The sequence below is a fragment of the Haematobia irritans genome, chromosome 4 (genome assembly GCF_050003625.1).
Source record: "Haematobia irritans isolate KBUSLIRL chromosome 4, ASM5000362v1, whole genome shotgun sequence".
NCBI lineage: Eukaryota > Metazoa > Arthropoda > Insecta > Diptera > Muscidae > Haematobia > Haematobia irritans.
Window position 1 is genome coordinate 7,781,095 of NC_134400.1, and position 19,868 is coordinate 7,800,962.

General features: G+C 27.2%; 2 protein-coding genes and 1 long non-coding RNA gene across 4 annotated transcripts in view; 1 reads left to right on the top strand and 2 right to left on the bottom strand.

The window, feature by feature from the left end:
- The first annotated feature begins 1,496 nt into the window (after window positions 1-1,496).
- Window positions 1,497-19,868, top strand: part of hzg (CTD small phosphatase herzog) — an 88,668-nt gene continuing 70,296 nt past the window's right edge. The window contains exons 1-2 of one of the 2 annotated variants that reach the window (XM_075308538.1): window positions 1,497-2,382; window positions 4,111-4,519. In XM_075308538.1, coding sequence (XP_075164653.1) covers window positions 4,447-4,519 — 73 coding nt within the window. In that variant the 5' untranslated portion in view covers window positions 1,497-2,382; window positions 4,111-4,446. The remainder of the gene's footprint in view (window positions 2,383-4,110; window positions 4,520-19,868) is intronic. The other variant, XM_075308539.1, reaches the window with a different exon arrangement.
- LOC142237177 (uncharacterized) lies at window positions 5,067-6,360 on the bottom strand. Its single transcript, XR_012722377.1, has 2 exons — window positions 6,250-6,360; window positions 5,067-5,782 (listed from the first exon to the last, which is right to left on the bottom strand). It is a non-coding gene; the product is annotated as an uncharacterized LOC142237177 (long non-coding RNA).
- The window catches only part of Hip14 (palmitoyltransferase Hip14), a 105,819-nt gene continuing 97,138 nt past the window's right edge, over window positions 11,188-19,868 (bottom strand). The window contains exon 4 of the mRNA XM_075308536.1: window positions 11,188-11,601. Within this exon, the coding sequence (XP_075164651.1) occupies window positions 11,582-11,601 (20 nt within the window). The 3' untranslated portion in view covers window positions 11,188-11,581. The remainder of the gene's footprint in view (window positions 11,602-19,868) is intronic.

A 19,868-nucleotide genomic window follows, 5' to 3' on the forward strand; every position in this document is an offset into this window, starting at 1 on the left:
TCATGGTACATCTATTTTAATGTAATGTTTTGACAACAACAGAACTCAAAATGTCAACAATGAGCACTTTAAAGTCACCTGATGAATTAAGACTACCTTATAAATAATTGCGTCATGGATCAATTCAGGTTGTCCAAGAAAACTGATAAGTTTGACTTACTAAATTTAAGGACCGATTTTTTAAGGTATCCTCACCTAAAGGTGAGTACTAAGTTCGAGTTTAGCCGCTAAAACCAAAATTAAATCAGTAAAAAAATGTATAAAATTGTACGACGATTTTCGCGGCTAATGCTAATACTAAGTTCTGCGAAAAACGAATATCTTCATATATCTCCGTAAAAAGGGTCTCAATCCCAGGAATGTTAACTTATTTATGCGAAATAATATGCCTGCCTATTTTTTCTTGCGAAAAATCCAGGGTTGTATAAATATATGTGCTCAAAACAAATATTTCGCATTTATTCCGCGCTAACTTTTTTTATATGGAGTATAACAGTTTTTCGTGCGAAAACGTGATCTTAGTACTAGGCTTAAACTCGAATACCCACCTTAAAGGTTCAAGTTTTTTATTTATAGTAATTTTTGTAATGGAATTCAGTTTATTCTATTATAAGACTATTTTGCTTCCAAAGACTTCTTATTTCCATTCTGCTTTCTTTAATTTTCAATATTTTCAAATTATGTCAAACGTGAAAAATATAACTGTTATACATTTTATATACTGTTCAAATAAAAAGTGCTTTCCACTCACGAATATTTCTATATTTTTTTCTTTCAAATTTGCTTTACACCTTGGGAGCTATTCCATCCAAAAAGAGTTTGAGAATTGTATAACTTGGGAGTCTGTTTTATTGCATCACAGATTGTGGTAGCATATCTTTAGTCGGTACTATACCATATTTTCGAACCGAAAAGCAGCGTTTCTCACGACTACTTTTTAATTAATTAATTTTAAAAGATAAAATTTTATCCAATAAATGTCTAAATAAATATATAAGCTTTCTCTTTCCTCTAAGATTTGTGTTTTTTATTCATTTGTAGTTTTGATATGACAGCTTGTTAGCAAGCCCTTTTCAACAGGCGTTCTCGTTATTTAACCATAAATTGTTGTCCCCATGTAACTACCTCCATTTATAATTTTTTTCTTTGTTCTCTTCTCTTCTTTCATTTCATTTTATTATTTTATTATTGCAAAACAAGGCATCTCTTTACGAGCGAATAAACACAACAGGCGCGATCGACTAACTAATTATCTCTTAATATAGATACATAGTAGTGGCTCAGACATGGTTATTTTGCCATGAACATATATGAAAAATATTTTTCCACAAATGATCTTATTGAGAAAACAACTATATTTATCTTCTCATGCATTCAACTGAAGTTTTTCGAAGCTCTGCTACTGTTAACTAAATGGTCGCTCATCGTTTTCGTATGTGTTTCCATTGACAGAGCGTCAGAGAGCTGTGTATCCAATTGCTGTCAAGATATTCTCGTTAGTCATTTCCTAGCTGCTGGCACAACGTATCGAGACGGAGCGGAAACGGAGATATACGCCAATTTTTTTTTTTAAATTTTATAAAAAAAGTTATCTAAAACCTCGCGAGGAGGGGTATGAAAACAAAAAACGACAAATATATTGTGTCAGTGTTGCTAATTAATCGATGTTTTTAATGCCAAGGTGGCAAACGAGTTTAAGTGAAACATGTAAAAAGCATCTGGAAATAAAGGCCAAAAAGCAAAATTGACTGTTGCGCGCAACAACAATATCAAATCGAAAACACGGTTAAGAGAAACGACCTACCGACCGACAATCCGAATAGGAAAATGCAGCAACAAAACCAGTAAATAAACCAAAAGATAACAACAAAAGTTGGAAAAAAAAAATTCTAAACACAAGTTTCATCAAAAAAACCCTCTCAATTTTCAGTAAATTGGTTTAAAATAAATCTACATTTTCTAAAAATAAAAAATTCTGATCTTAATAAATTTTTAAGGCATATTTTATGAAAAAGTGAGATAGCGTGAGATCAAGAGAGAAAGAGAGAGAGCACATAAGCAAGTTAGGTGTGAGTGTTAAGTGCATTTAAGCAAACGAATGAAGAAATAAAAAAGAAGAAAAAAAAAAACAACAACAAAAAATACACGGCAACAGCAAAAGAAGCACACAAAACAGCTCATTACCAGCCATCCGACACTCGCAACCACAAAATAAATTCATCAAAATTCTTTAATTTGTTTGTGTTACTTTTTCCCTTTTTGGTTCAGTATATCTGTGTTCAACTGTATATCTGTGCAATATTAATCTAAAGTTTTAGCAAATTTCCAAAAAAGAAAATTAATCTAAAGAGTTTAGTAAACCTAAATCTACAAAAAGTGAAGGTAAGGAAATCTACATCGAGAGACACAAAAGAAAGATATGAATGATATCATACAACGACTTGAATTTAATATATACGCATGAATTTATTTTATGACATAGTAGTACTACACCAACCAACTACGTACATTTTAAAGATTTTAAAAAACTTTGACTTCCTCTTGCCCCTGTCTGGTTGGTTTTTAGCAGATTTTTTTTCTTTCATTTATTTTGCTTGTACTCTTTATTTTCTTCTAATTTAAGGCAACAACAATAACGATAGTAACTAATTTGATACGAATGAGGTCTTTAAAACGTAATTGAAAAATTCCGTTGTTGTTGTCTCTGTTAGCAGAGAACCGGCAGAATGTGTTGTGTCTGTGTGTGAGTGTTTGTGTATCGCCGTTGAATGACGTCTGTTTTTGTAGCTAAATGGAGTAGTGATGCCAATGTGTTGTAAAATTTGGCCGGCCATGAGCAATTTTTGTTGGCACATAAAGGCCGGTCTATGTTAGGTCTTCGCGTTGAATTATTCCCGGTTACTTTATAAAATTAATTAATTTTAACGATAATTTTAGTGAATTTATGATTGATCTTTTCACCTAGAGTTTGTCAAGATATAATAGGTATATTGATTATCACTTAGGAAGTAATATCTGCCAAAAGTAAGTAACTTTCGAAAACCGAACATAGTATCGGCAGGCCGTCTATATAATATCATCTTGATCAGGAAAATGTTTTCAATTTAATATTACGGAAGTATCAGCAGGGGCATATAACTCAGCGCCAAATATATTCTTCTACGTCTATAGAGACGGTTTTTCTGTGTCCTCTAAGAGGATACCAAAGTTCTTGGAGATGTCAAGAGCTATAAGGACGGCCTTATCACTCGACAGGGTCTTGTTAGTACCTGAATTGAAGATCTTTCTAGTGATTGATTTTTTCAAAATTATTTATTTTTTATTATACTAACTAATCGAAAGGCCTACATTGTACTGAGTGTTTTTTAATATTGAAAGGAGAGCCACCGTTGTGCAATGATTAGTATGCCTGTCTTGCATACAAATGGTCATGGGTCCAATCCCAGTTTTCGACCAAACATCAATGTTGGTGACCTTTCTGAGTGTTTCAAGGTTTCTCCAAATGGTTTCGGACCACCGTCCGGACTCGACTATAAAAAGGAGGTCCCTTGTCATTGAGCTCAACATAGAATTGGGCGGCACTCAGTGATAAGACAGAAGTTCACCTCTGTGGTACCACAATGGACTGAATAAATAGTGTAATTGAGCTTGAAATATAGGACTGCCACCATACCTAACCTAATTTTGAAAGGCATTGCAACAATTAAAAATGTATCTCTTAAATTAATCTTTGTTTTTAATCCAAAAGGTTCGAAGGATGAAGGTTTATTTTTCACAGCCAGACAATGAAAAACAGTGTTTATAGTTATTTTTTATATATTTTTTTGTTTTTGTTCATTGAAATTGAAGAGATGGACAATGTCTACTTGAAATCTATTTTTTAAATCGATGATTTAATGATTTTAAAATTATTATTTCATGCAACTTCAATTACAGTTTTTTTTTTTTAATCTATTTCACTATAACAAAATATATTTTTTATCACACTATCACATCTTGTATAAAGTGACTACATTTGTTTACCTTCAAGAATAATAAAATTAAAAAATATATATATATTTTATCTAATCGTAGAATTAATTTTATATTTATTTACTCTTTTTTTTGCAGATCCACTTTGCGCACTCGTGTTTATTTATATATATGTCCCAGTGTATAGAATATCTAATTTTCGACCGACGAAATTTCCAAGAGTATTTTCTAAGCCAGATGATAGTTATTTGGAAAGGCTGCATAAATTTCTATATACAATTAAATCGATTATGCCATAAATAGTGAAGTTCGTCTATCTGGATGCTAAATCAACAAATCATCTCATTTTCATCACAATTTGGTTGAAATTTTATTTCAAACATCCGAGTAACGTTTCCATTGTTGAACAAAAATAATTTCGTTTTTGTAGTTTGTGTTACTGTTCGTTTTGTCTTATATACAATTTATGCTTAAATGGATGCAACATCTATAATCACGCAAGTCGCCCGCGATGACGAACAACTGAATGTATTTCCGAATGAAAAAGGTAAGTGAATGATGATATTTTTGAGGTATTACAGAAATCGGAACAACAGGTTTATCATAATGCAAATAGTGGCACGATTAGAAAAATAACTTCCTCTAGCTGCCGCCATTAATCTAAAAATATGATGATATCCAGCAAATATATTTCAACCAATAAAACAATGTAAATGTCCTTTTTGGATACGGTAGTAAAGCAAGATAGGATCAAAAAAATTTACATGGACTATTCATAGACCGTCTTGTTCATTGCTTAGTTATATCCTTCATCCAATACATGTTTGTTCTTTGAGAACTCCAATGACAGTTACGGAGCCTTGAGTCCTGAATTACAAAGGCTGCTGCAAGTCGTAATTTTGGAGATAAAAAGTCGAGGACTTGCTAACTTTGACTGAACAGTTATGGAATCCGGCTTCATACAGATATCTGCGACAAATTTTTCACTGGAGTAATTTAAGAATTTCAGCCCTCAAACCACAGTTGTCACTAGAGCCAAAAAAATCTACCAAAATTGGGGGAACATTTTACCAAAAAATAAACTACCAAACCAATAATTTTATTTTGCAAAGTTTTATTTCTATAGAAAATTTTGCCAAAATTTTATTTCTATAGAAAATTTTGTCCAAATTTTATTTCTATAGACAAATTTGTCAAAATTTTATTTCTATAGAAAATTTTGTCAAAATTTTATGTCTATGGAAAACTTTGTCAAAATTGTATTTCTATAGAAAATTTTGTCAAAATGTTATTTGGGAATGATCAACCAATTACCGTCTCAAGACCCCCCTCCCCCTCGACTATTACTAGTGACGCTAAGGTATGTAGGAGCATTGCAAATACTAGTGGCAAATATGAGTCATCATCGTTTACCATCCACAGTTTCTAGACTTAATAATGTTATGTATGTGACTTGAGCTTTTCATATCATCTTTGCCTGGTGCAGAGGTTCGTGTTTACATGTGACGAGTTGACCATATTTATCGTCTTTATATTACAATCATCATCAGCACAAGCTGGTTTCATTCCCATGATATATATTTGCAGACAGTTATCCAACGTCAACATAAGCGAGCGTTGTTTTGTGGTCATGCCACTTATATGATGAATTAAATTCGCTTGGGCTGTTTCTTTACTTTTTTATGGACATTTGTAACTGGTCGATGTGTTGTTGTTGATGACCTTTATTTCGTTTCTTCTTCTTCTTGTATCTTGCTCACCATTTTTTGCAGATTTCGTTTTTTTTTTTTGCCCCAGGAAATATTGTCTTCTGCAAGAGAAAGAATGTGAAAGTTTTAATTTATTTATTTTGTTTATGATTTTCAAAACTTGGCCCTTTAGATTAGAAGTGAGGGAGAGTGATGCAAAATTTGTATCGAAATATATCAGAAAAAATCCCAGCATACCCGGGAATAGAAACATTTTGAGAAAATCCCCCAGTTATGAAGGAAGCTACCAAGAAAATGTGACTCCATTAAAAAAAATAAATAAATAAATAACTGCATCCATTTCTTAAGGAAATCCTTACCAAAATTTTTTCGTTTTCATTAAACTTTATGCTGAAAATTCGTATCAGATCTTTGTTGATTTATTTTAAAACGCAATAATCTCAAAATTAAGCATTTCAATGAAATCAAAACCAATATTAAAAGTCAACAAAATATTTATATTTATATAAGTATGTATTTTTTTTTTGTATAAACTCGTTTGGCTTCTTTTTCGCTTAGAATCTCTTACCGCAATATTATAGATACGACCGCCTTTTAAAGCTGTTGTGTTTGTTATTATTTGCAAAGCAAGTTTTAAACAAAAAAATGGAATTACTGAGCTAGATTATTTTGATAGAAAGATTGTTAGACAAGAATATCAGCAAGTTGAATGAAACCCACACATATTGATTGAGCATTTGCTTATTGTTTCAAAAGCTTCCTTTTAAAATTTTTGTTGTATAATGTGCCGATTTAAAAGAATGAAATGATTTCAATAGATATTTACTCTGTTAACCTACTTAGTTGTGCTGATTATCTATGTTTGTTATAGATCTTTTCTATAAAAATGGTAGATTTTTTACAGTTTGGTAGATTGGTAGAATTCTTTATGTTTTGGTAGATTTTGCAAAGAGAACAAATAAATTTCTGACAACATTTTCTACAGAAATAAAATTTTTGACAAAATTTTCTATAGAAAAAAAATTTTGCAAAAATTTTCTATAGAAATAAAATTTTGCAAAAATTTTTTATAGAAATAAAATTGTGACAAAATTTTCTATAGAAATAAAATTGTGACAAATTTTCTGTAGAAATAAAATTTTTGGCAAAATTTTCTATAGAAATAAAATTTTTGGCAAAATTTTGTATAGAAATAAATTTTTGGCAAAATTTTATGTAGAAATAAAATTTTTGGCAAAATTTTCTGTAGAAATAAAATTTTGACAAATTTTTATATAGAAATAAAATTTGGACAACATTTTCTATAGAAATAAAATTTTGACCAAATTTTCTATAGAAATAAAATTTTGACAAAATTTTCTATAGAAATAAATGTTTGGCAAAATTTTCTATAGAAATAAAATTTTGAAAAAATTTTCTATAGAAATAAATTTTTGGCAAAATTTTATGTAGAAATAAAATTTTTGGCAAAATTTTGTATGGAAAATTTTGACAAATTTTTATATAGACAAAAAAAATTGTCAATGCCATCCTTAGTGGAGAATACATAAAAATTGACCTGGCTGAACTTTTGCAAAATTTTGCAAGAATTTTCTATAGAAATAAAATTTTGAAAAAATTTTCTATAGAAATAAAATTTTGACAAAATTTTCTATAGAAATAAAATTTTGACGAACTTTTCTATAGAAATAAATTTTTGGCAAAATTTTCTGTAGAAATAAAATTTTTGGCAAAATTTTCTGTAGAAATAAAATTTTGACAAATTTTTATATAGAAATAAAATTTGGACAAAATTTTCTATAGAAATAAAATTTTGACCAAATTTTCTATAGAAATAAAATTTTGACAAAATTTTCTATAGAAATAAAATTTTTACAAAATTTTAATTTTGACAATTTTGACAAAATTTTCTATAGAAATAAAATTGTGACAAAATTTTCTATAGAAATAACATTTTGACAAAATTTTCTATAGATATAAAATTTTGACAAAATTTTCTATAGATATAAAATTTTGACAAAATTTTCTATAGAAATAAAATTCTGACAAAATTTTCTATAGAAATAAAATTCTGACCAAATTTTCTATAGAAATAAAATTTTGACAAAATTTTCTATAGAAATAAAATTTTGACAAAAATAGAAATAAAATTTTGACAAAATTTTCCATAGAAATAAAATTTTGACAAAATTTTCCATAGAAATAAAATTTTGACAAAATTTTCTATAGAAACAAAATTTTGACAAAATTTTCTATAGATATAAAATTTTGACAAAATTTTCTATAGAAATAAAATTCTGACAAAATTTTCTATAGAAATAAAATTTTGACAAAATTTTCTATAGAAAAAAATTTTGAGAGAAATTTTCTATAGAAATAAAATTTTGACAAAATTTTCTATAGAAATAAATGTTTGGCAAAATTTTCTATAGAAATAAAATTTTGAAAAAAATTTCTATAGAAATAAATTTTTGGCAAAATTTTATGTAGAAATAAAATTTTTGGCAAAATTTTCTATAGAAATAAAATTTTCTATAGAAATAAAATTCTGACAAAATTTTCTATAGAAATAAAATTTTGACCAAATTTTCTATAGAAATAAAATTTTGACAAAATTTTCTATAGAAATAAAATTTTGACAAAATTTTCTATAGAAATAAAATTTTGACAAAATTTTCTATAGAAATAAAATTTTGACAAAATTTTCTATAGATATAAAATTGTGACAAAATTTTCTATAGAAATAAAATTCTGACAAAATTTTCTATAGAAATAAAATTTTGACAAAATTTTCTATAGAAATAAATTTATGTAGAAATAAAATTTTTGGCAAAATTTTCTATAGAAATAAAATTTTGACAAATTTTTATATAGGAAAAAAATTGTCAATGCCATCCTTAGTGGAGAATACATAAAAATTGCCTGGCTGAACTTTAAACCGTATTTACTTGTTTGTTTTAGCCCCCCCCCCCCCCCCCCCATAGCAAATTAAGTGTTTTCGCTTCTAATTAATATTAATTTGCCAAATATTCGATAACCAAATAATGATTGCTCAGAAAAATCCAGACATCGATTTTGATTATTTATTTTGTAGTCTTTTTTTTTTGTTTTCTCAAACACAATAAATTTCATCTCATTCTATGTGCCAGATAAAATCTGTTCAATATCGTATGCAAATAAATTAAAAAAACAAATCTTTTCGACTGTTTTTCTCGTCTTTCAATTTTGTTTTATCGTCGTTTCTTTCCAATTTGCAAATGAGTGTGAATTGAAATTTATTGAATACACGTTTTATATACAATTAACATGTGAGTGAATGTAATACAAAGCAATGAGCAACGATATGAATGATGATGCTGATGATGATGACTATGAGGCAACTGCGAAGGCTAGGCAACAACTTCAGACGGCTGTATAATAACAATAAATGGATGACATACAGTGGGATGTGGGAAATTAATTTGATGTTGTTAAGAGCAGCACTGATATTCATTTATGAAGAATGTTAACTCAATAGATAAAAATAATAATGTAAATGTATTACACTGAAAGAAATTTATGTGTAGAAAAAAAAAGAAGTCAGTAATTGCTAATATAGAAAACTTTATCTGCAATTTTTTTAAGTACAATTGCCCTGAAACTACGGTTGCCACTCTACCAAAATTTGGAGAATATTTTACCAAAAAATTACCAAACAAAAAAATTATTTTGCAAAATTGTATTTCTTTAGAAAATTTTGTCAAATTTTTATTTCTATACAAAAACTTTGTCAAATGTTTATTTCTGTACAAAAATTTTGTCGAAATTTTATTTCTATAGGAAATTTTGTCAAAATTTTATTTCTATAGAAAATTTTGTAAAAATTATATTTCTATAGAAAATTTTGTCAAAATTATATTTCTATAGAAAATTTTGTCAAAATTTTACTTCTATAGAATATTTTGTGAAATTTTTTATTTCTATAGAAAATTTTGTCAAAATTTAATTTCTATAGACAATTAGATCAAAATTGTATTTCTATAGCAATCTTTGTCAAAATTTTATTTCTATAGAAATTTTTTTCAAAATTTTATTTTGTCAAAATTTTTATTTCTGTACAAAAATTTTGTCGCAATTTTATTTCTATTGAAAGTTTTGTCAACGTTTTATTTCTATAGAAAATTTTGTCAACGTTTTATTTCTATAGAACATTTTTTCAAATTTTTATTTCTATAAAAACTTTGTCAAAATTTCATTTCTATAGGCAATTAGGTCAAAATTGTATTCCTATAGAAAACTTTGTCAAAATTTTATTTCTATAGAAATTTTTGTCAAAATTTTTTTTCTGTACAAAAATTTTGTCGAAATTTTATTTCTATAGGAAATTTTGTCCAAATTTTATTTCTGTACAAAAATTTTGTCGAAATTTTATTTCTATAGGAAATTTTGTCGAAATTTTATTTCTATAGGAAATTTTGTCAAAATTTTATTTCTATAGAAAATTTTGTAAACATATTATTTCTATAGAAAATTTTGTCAACATTTTATTTCTATAAAAAGTTTTGTCAACGTTTTATTTCTATAGAAAATTTTGCCAAATTTTTATTTCTATACAAAAATTTTGTTAAAATGTTATTTCTACAGAAAATTTGTCAAAATTTTATTTCTATACAAAATTTTATTTTTATAGAAAATTTTGTTAAAATTTTATTTCTATAGAAAATGTTGTCAAATTTTTTTTTGTACACAAAAATTTTGTCAACTTTTTATTTCTATACAAAAATTTTGTCAAAGTTTTATTTCTATAAAAAAATTTTGAGAAATTTTTATTTCTATATATTTTGCAAAATCTACTAAAACGTCAAAAATTTTACAACAGTAAAAAATCACCTCAACTACTTAGCCAAGTTTTGGTGAAATATGATAATTCTTAGATTCATTTGGATTGAGTAAAAATTTATCATGCTCTTGCAATTAATTTCCCAATTTTTCAATTCATAACCACAGTACCATATAGCATGGAAAGCAATGGAAAGTGCTATACGATTATGTAGGGTCCATAGGAATAAAAATATATAGAAATAATGATAATGTTTTGGGGGCAAACTGCGACAATGACTACATGGGAAAAATTGGCATATTTAGCTCATTGATAAAAAGTTTTTCTACAACAAAAAAACACAACTGTGTGTATTTTGGTAAATTATTAAATGATAACCATATACTGGTATTGGCATTGGATTGTTTATAGTGTCATTTAATAAAGATTATGTTATATCCACCACTGTAGATGGGAAAGGGGGTCGCCCATCCCCTCAATAATTTTGTAATTCCATTTGTAAGGTATTGAAATATTATACAATAGTAATTTAATTAATTTAAGAGAAATTGTATATATAAAAAAAATAAATAAATAATAATCGAGGCGTAGATTTATAGCAGTTTACCTCTATTGGCTTTAAATTAAAATTAAAGATAATAAATATGAATAGTTTCTTCACCAGTGTAATATTAAAAATTATATTGGTATGCTACCTCAGACTAACTTATTTTATTTACATAAATAAAATTACAATAAAAAATTCTTTAAAAATTGTCTATGAAATAAAATCCATATATAAGTCTATGCCTTGGATTTTCTTTCACATGTTGTTATCCCCCAAATATCAATTATTTTTTATGGTGTTCTTTTTATATACATATATATATATTCATTTTTATCGTATATTTTTAACACATTTTTGGGACCTCACAATTCGCATACCACATGCACGGCGAATGAAGATGAGTGTATGTGCTTTTTATAATTTTTCTTCACATACTTGTCTGGTTCTACAAGAGTTTTTGGGTTCGTACATTTGGTTGGCGTTGTATTTTGTTAAGGATTTTAGTGTTTCATATTCCAGTTTCAAGGTCCAATTTTATGTGAGTTGCTTTCTTGCTGCAAACAAAAAAGAAAAGGTTCTATATTTTTATTTATGTATTAAAAAATAGCAATATGGATTGTATAGAGATATGAAATATTACGAAAATAATTTAATTACGAAAATAATTGATCCAAATAATTTTTAATTTAAATTACTCCAATCACAGATTTTCTATAGAAATAAAATTCTGACAAAATTTTCTATTGAAATAAAATTTTGACAAAATGTTTGTATACAACTAAAACTTTCGCAAAATGTTCCTTAGAAATAAAATTTTGACAAAATTTTCTATAGAAATAACATTTTGGCAAAATTTTTATTAGAAAAAAAAAATTTACAAAATTTTTTATAAAAAAACATTTTGGCAAAATTTTATATAGAAATAAAATTTTGGCAGAATTTACAACCATTCAACACGAAGCGTCGCAATATGACACCAAATCATAACATTCTCGAGATGTTCTTTATTTGTATGAACGAAAAACTAAAGAACTAAGGTTCAAATTTCACCAGCAGCAATTTTTTGATCAAATAGTTTTTCAAAAGGTTGTTTTTTCATTTTTTTTTTTGTTTTTCGGCGTATATTTTTGTAGAAATATATTTTTTCCATTTAAGATCAATAAAAAATTGAAAATTGTAGTAATTAGCAAAACCTTCTCAAAAGAACATCTATGGAAAAAAAGTCAACAGGCCCTTATTTACTTTTCCTTTGATTTTCTTTTGTCCAAAATGTAATTTTTGACTTTAAACCACCAAATGACGTATTTTATTAGGACTGTTCGGAAAGAACTTCATCGGAAGTGGAAGAAATTGATGGGGGGTCAAGGTGTTTGTGAACAACTTCCAATTTTCCAATTTGCTGGGATGTTTATTCTGTGTATTGGGCTATTGGCTGGAAAAAAATTAACTCTTAATGCAGAATGTGAAAGTGTTTCTAATTTTTTTTCCCATCTCTCCTTCCACTTACACCTTTATAGTGTTACTCACAAAAACACCCTTAATTGTTATGGATAGTACGAATAAGAACATTTAAAATTTTGAACATACACATAAGAGTTCCCCAAAAACATAATCTCTTTTTTCTCAGAGTTCTCCAAACAAAGGAAGATTTTGTGTTTTGTTTTTGTGGAGCCGTCGCTGTTACATAGACGGCGTCGAAGCTGTCATCACAATCAATAGCAGCACAGGAGTCACTGAACTTTTATTTTTATTTTATTCTTTCCTTGACTTTCTTTTGTGTTGCATGTTTTATTTGGATTTTGTCTTTATGTTTATATTTTTTGCTGTCTATGTTGTATGTGTGTGTGCGTGGGTGTGTGGACAAGGGTGTTTTCAGTTTTATTTATTTTAGGGTTTGCCAATAGAAATACCATAACCGTCTAATGTTTGTTCTGCAAAATGAGGATTCTGCATCTCTGAGTTTGTCTATGGGGGTTCGGTTAGAGTAATTGTTGTCATTTGGCTGTCTTTATGACTAATACACATCGTAGCCAAGACGACCCAGCATCGTCTATTTGTACTGGGTCCTTATACAGTGAATTAAAGTGAAAGTTATATGCGTAAAAATTGATCATCTTCCTTAGAAAAAAAGATAAGTACATGAAAGCTACAGGTGTACAGGTAGCATGGTTGCCACTTGCAAAATTTTATTTTTAAAAAAATGTTGTCAAAATTTTATTTCTGTAGAAATTTGTCAAAATTTTGTCAAAATTTCATTTCTATAGGAAATTTTCTCCAAATTTTATTTCTATAGAAAATTTTTTCAAAATGTTATTTCTATAGAAATTTTTTGCAAAATTTTATTTCTATAGAACATTTTTGCAAAATTTTATTTCTATATAAAGTTTTTAAAAAATTTTATTTCTATGGAAAATTTTGTCGAAATTTTATTTCTATAGAAAACTTTGTCAAAATTTCATTTCTATAGAAACCCAGCAAAAAAAGCTTTGCCATAAAAGTAATGGAAATGTTCTTTTTGGATCCGGAAGTGGTGAAAAATTGACGCAGAAGCGATGAATTTAAGCTGAGCTTGTCATAGGACCCAAGTCCTCCATTCAACAGCCGTTGCACTGAATATGCATCACTTCTTTACACACAAAAAAAAAATCCTGATTCAATCACGAAATTAATTGATCCAATTAATTTTTTAATTGAAATGTCTTCAATCACAGAAATGATAGCATCAATCATCAAAAAATTAATTGAAGGTCAATTAAAAATTAATTGATCCAATTAAAAAATTAATTGATACTATTAATTTTTGTGATTGATTTTTGTTTCAATTAAAAAATTTGTTGATTCAATTAAATTTTTAATTGAATATTTCTTAAAACTCAATTAAAATTTTAATTGGAAAATTTTTCGTGAAATTTTTTTCTGTGTAGGTGTGATCCGAATTCAGTGTTTTGGATGTGAATTAAAAAATTTTGTGATATTGTGACAAATAAATAATTTTTATAATTGTTTATGATTTTCAATGAATTCTAACTGTGTAGGTGTGATCCGAATTCAGTGTTTTGGATGTGAATTAAAACATTTTGTGATATTGTGACAAATAAATAATTTTTTATAATTTTCAATGCATTCTAACGCTTGTCGGAAACGTTTGACCTCAAATATTTTCAAAAATTCACAATTTTTTCAGATTGGATTTAGCATATTTTTCGACAAAATTTAAATGATTTGTACGATTTTATGAATTCTTACTCTGGTTTTAACCTATTTGAAACAAAAAAGTTAAAGTTACCCATTAAAAGTATGAAAAAAGCGAATTGTAAAAAATTGAATTAAAAGAACTTCCTGGGTATTTAAAATAAAGAACATCATTGGGGTGCATCTTCTGGAAGCGCTTTTAAAGTTGTGCCTTTGGAAGAACTTCCAAATTTTTTTGCTGGGAAGTTTTGTTAAAATTTCTAAAACAGTGGGAAGTTCTCATTAACATTTGATAAAAATAAAACTTTGGCTTCGAGCTTGAATTTACAAGAAGGTCAAAAAACAAAAACAACAAATTTGGATAAAAATTTTATTTATCTAGAAAATTTTGTTAAAATTGTATTTCTATAGAAAATGTTGCCAAAATTTTATTTCTATAGAAAATTTTGTCAAAATTTTATTTCTATAGCAACTTTTATCAAAATTTTATTTCTATAGCAACTTTTATCAAAATTTTATTTCTATAGAAATATTTGTCAAAATTTTATTTCTATAGAAAATTTTGTCAAAATTTTATTTCTATAGAAAATTTTGTCAAAATTTTATTTCTATAGAAAATTTTGTCAAAATTTTATTTCTATAGAAAATTTTGTCAAAATTTTATTTCTATAGAAAATTTTGTCAAAATTTTTTTTCTATAGAAAATGTTGTCAAAATTTTATTTCTATAGAAAATTTTGTCAAAATTTTATTTCTATAGAAAATTTTGTCAAAATTTTATTTCTATAGAGAATTTTGTCAAAATTTTATTTTTATAGAAAATTTTGCCAAAATTTTATTTTTATATAGAAAATTTTATCAATTTTGTTATTTCTATATTTTAGTACATACATATATATTGATAATTTTATTTCATATACGTTTTAACAAAGGCCTTGAATACCTTCTCTACGTTATCGCTTACAAATAATTTTTTTCTAGCTCATATGAACGCTTATCGGTTTGATTCCGACTAAATACATTCGGTGGAATAAAGCTTTTGAGAAGGAAAACAGTTTTAAATGTACAATAATAATATTGTATAATCATGTAATACTTCCGTTGGCTGTAAATCCCACAATACCCCCCAGAGATTTAGTAAAATCTAAATCATTAGAATATGTACATTTTAGTTGCTTAGTAACCTTTTTGTTTCATTTTATTCGTTTAAAGTCATTTTTCTGTAAATAACCAATAATATCTAAGTTCAGTTGGTAACCGTTAGTTTTGGAACATATGTAGCATACACCCACCTTTATATACACAAAACTAATTTCGATAAGTTTTTTCTTCTTATTTTTATCTTATTTAAGTCTTCGATCTTCCATTCTCCATAAAGTCTAGAGAATTTTTTAATTAGAATTCGCGTGATTGTATTATCTCGCACAAATTAGTGACCCTCTAGACCATTTCAGAATTCGTTCAGAATTCCATTTTTTTTTGGAATAGAGTGTCCAAAGTATAGATGTTTAAACAAAACACCAGAAAACTGTGAAAGTGTAAATTTTAATGCATAAATTGTTGAAATATTAAAAAAAAATTACGATTCGTTACCACTTGTGTGAGGGAAAATAAATCCGTTTAAGAATATTCCTCGCAGCGCCTCCTATATATGAATTATTTAATATGAGTGAAATCTCCTATATGTGAAAACTCCAAACATGATTATTGCGATGATTATTTAGGAATGCAATTTCTCTGTCTATACAGCCCTTTCCTTTACGACACAGAAACTTTTAAAGTCCAGGACAAACTTCATAGATAAAAACAAACAATATGAGTGTGGGCCAGGTCAAACTCAATGCCATACTTACTTATTGTTTATAATTCAAGCTGATTTATATTAAATGATTGATATTTTTCACATTTTTTTAATATAAATATTTATTTAATGATATTTGTATTTTTCTTTTTGTTACAGGTAAGTTCTCGTGACTAGAGTACAATAAACAATTTAAACTGATTAAATTTTAAATTGAAGATAATTGCAACAGGTAATAGGTTTTTTTGCTTAAAGGCCTTAATGAATGCCATTTAACCCTTTTATATGCTTATTTTAGAACACGTAGACAATAGTTAAATGTTTAAATGAATGACTTACGTTTGAATTATAAATAATTAAAAATAAAATAAAATTTTAACAAAATTTTCTATAGAAGGTTAGGTTAGGTTAAAGTGGCAGCCCGATTTAGTTTCAGGCTCACTTAGACTATTCAGTCCATTGTGATACCACATTTAACTAAAAGTACCTATTACACATGGGCACTTCTAGTTTTAACCACTGCACCTTCTCTATTATTTTCTTTTGTTGAACCAACCAGATTGTTCCAAAAACATTAACAGACTGCTTAAGTTAACGTTTTCCAGGTCCGCCAGTAATCTAAAGCTATATGCCCCTAAAATTTGCTTACGCCTTGCACAAAATGCAGGACACTCACACAAGAGTTGTTTAATTGATTCCTTATCCTCCGCATCATGACAGCTCATACAATAGTCATTATACTTCGCACCAATAGTTTTTGCAAATTCGCCTATCAGGCAGCGACCCGTTGAGAATACTAGCATATCTAGTGTGTGGATCAAGTTTACATGGGGCCATATTTGATTGGTGTCGTACAACCCTTGTAATTCTCGCATCTAACATTTGCCATCATGACAGCCTTCTCACGCAGTAAGAGCTTGCAGGTAGCCAAAGACAGAGCAACAGATTCTAGTTCCCCTGGAATATGTAAGGTAGTTCCTAGCCTTGCTAACTCATCTACTTCGCAGTTCCCCGGTATGTTCCTATGGCCAGGCACCCATATTAGGTGAATATTGTACTGCTCAGCCATCTCGTTGTGAGATTTGCGGCAGTCGATGGCAGTTTTCGAGTAAAGGAACACAGAGACCAAAGATTTTATTGCAGGTTGACTGTCTAATAATATATTAATGCCAACAATTTTTGGAACATTACTTCTCAGCCAATTCGCCACCTCTTTTATTGCTAATATTTCAGCCTGAAAAACACTACAGTGATTAGGTAATCTTTCCGATATTCGAAGTTCCAGAACTTTAGAATATACTCCGAAACCCACTTGTCCAACCATTTTGGAGCCATCAGTGTAGAAATCTATATATATTTTATTCCCCGCGGTCTGTGTACACCACGCCTCACTGTTGGGAATTAGAGTTTCAAACTTTTTGTCGAAAAGTGGTTTCGCAAGAGTGTAATCCACTACGTTAGGCAAATCTGGCATTATTTTGAGGACCGAACTGTGACCGTACACAGGATAGCTCGCGCAACTGCACAGCCGTTTTTGCAGCTGACTGTTTGGCCAAAATGTCTAAAGGCAATAGATGCAGCATGACATTAAGGGAATCTGTTCCTGTCTTACTGAATGCGCCTGAGATACACAAGCACGCCATACGCTGAACTTTATCTAAACCTGTCGGTTGCTGAAGTGCCGTCCACCAGACTACAACACCATATACTCGTAGCATTATAGGTCTAACCACTGCCGTGTATAGCCAATGCACAATTTTTGGTTTTAGTCCCCACTTTTTTCCTATTGCCTTTTTGCACGAGTACAAAGCTACCGTGGCTTTCCTCGCCCTTTCTTCAATATAAAGTCTTAAAGTTCTATAGAAAAAAATCTATAAAAATAAAATATTGGAAAAAATTTCTATAGAAATAAAATTTTAATAAAATGCTCTATAGAAATAAATTTTTGACGAAACTTTCTATAGAAATAAAATTTTGCAAATTTTTTATAGAAATAAAATATTGGAAAAAATTTCTATAGAAATAAAATTTTGACAAAATTTTCTATAGTAATAAAATTTTGACAAAATTTTCTATAGAAATAAAATTTTGATAAAAATTTTTTATAGAAATAAGATTTGTTGTTGTTTTTTGCTTTCAGCTTAAAACCATGCATTGACTAAACTACAAGTATAGCTTAACCAACAGAGGAAAAGAATAATAAGATTTTAACAAAATTTTGACAAAATTTTCTGTAAAAACAAAATTTTCAATAGAAATAAAATGTTGACAAAATTTTCTATAGAAATAAAATTTTGACAAAATTTTCGATAGAAATAAAAATTTTACAAAATTTTCTATAGAAATAAAATTTTGACAAAATTTTCTATAGAAATAAAATTTTTACAACAACTTCTATAGAAATAAAATTTTGAGAAAATAAAACTTTGAAAAAATTTTCTATAGAAATAAAACTTTGACAAAATTTTCTATAGAAATAAAATGTTGACAAAATTTTCTATAGAAATAAAATTTTGACAAAATTTTCTATAGAAATAAAATTTTTACAACAATTTTTATAGAAATAAAATTTTGAAAAAATAAAACTTTGACACAATTTTCAATAGAAATTAAATTTTGACATAATTTTCTATAGAAATAAAATGTTGACAAAATTTTCTATAGAAATAAAATTTTTACAACAATTTCTATAGAAATAAAATTTTGAAAAAATAAAATTTTACAAAATTTTTTATAGAAATTAAATTTTGACACAATTTTCTATAGAAATAAAATTTTGACAAATTTTCTATAGAAATAAAATTTTGACAAAATTTTCTATAGAAATAAAATGTTGACAAAATTTTCTATAGAAATATAATTTTTACAAAATTTTCGATAGAAATAAAAATTTTACAAAATTTTCTATAGAAATACAATTTTGACAAAATTTTCTATAGAAATAAAATGTTTACAACAATTTCTGTAGAAATAAAATTTTGAGAAAATAAAACTTTGACAAAATTTTCTATAGAAATAAAACTTTGACACAATTTTCAATAGAAATTAAATTTTGACACAATTTTCTATAGAAATAAAATGTTGACAAAATTTTCTATAGAAACAAAAATTTTTACAACAATTTCTATAGAAATAAAATTTTGAAAAAATAAAACTTTGACACAATTTTCAATAGAAATTAAATTTTGACACAATTTTCTATAGAAATAAAATGTTGACAAAATTTTATATAGAAATAAAATTTTTACAACAATTTCTATAGAAATAAAATTTTGAAAAAATAAAATTTTACAAAATTTTCTATAGAAATAAAATTTTGACAAAATTTTAATAGAAATAAAATTTTGACAAAATTTTTTATATAAATGAAATTTTTATTAGGTACTTTTTTTTGTAAGATTGAATCCAGCAAAATAGCTCCCGAACTTGTATTAACTTCGTTTTTGTAAAATTTCATCTCTTTTTTTCTTTTTGTTTATGTCTCACTTTTTGTTGTTGTTGTTTTTATAACGGTTCCATTACTTTTGCATTGCTAGAAATGCGACGTCATTAACTTCAGTTATCGAACCTTGACCTTTACATATCCCTATTAAAGTTATTGTTTTGGTTTGTATTTAAGTGAAGACAAATGTTTTTGCATATGAGTCCAAGGTACACAATTATTTTGTTATTGTGTTTTCACACCACAAAAATAGTAATTACAATATACCCTAATTACAATATACCCTAAAAATTAAACCATTTTATTAATAAAATAGGAGCTTATCATTTTATTTTTAAACATTGTTAAATAGGGATATTCGTCTTTAGTTGCCTTGAGTGAGAAATG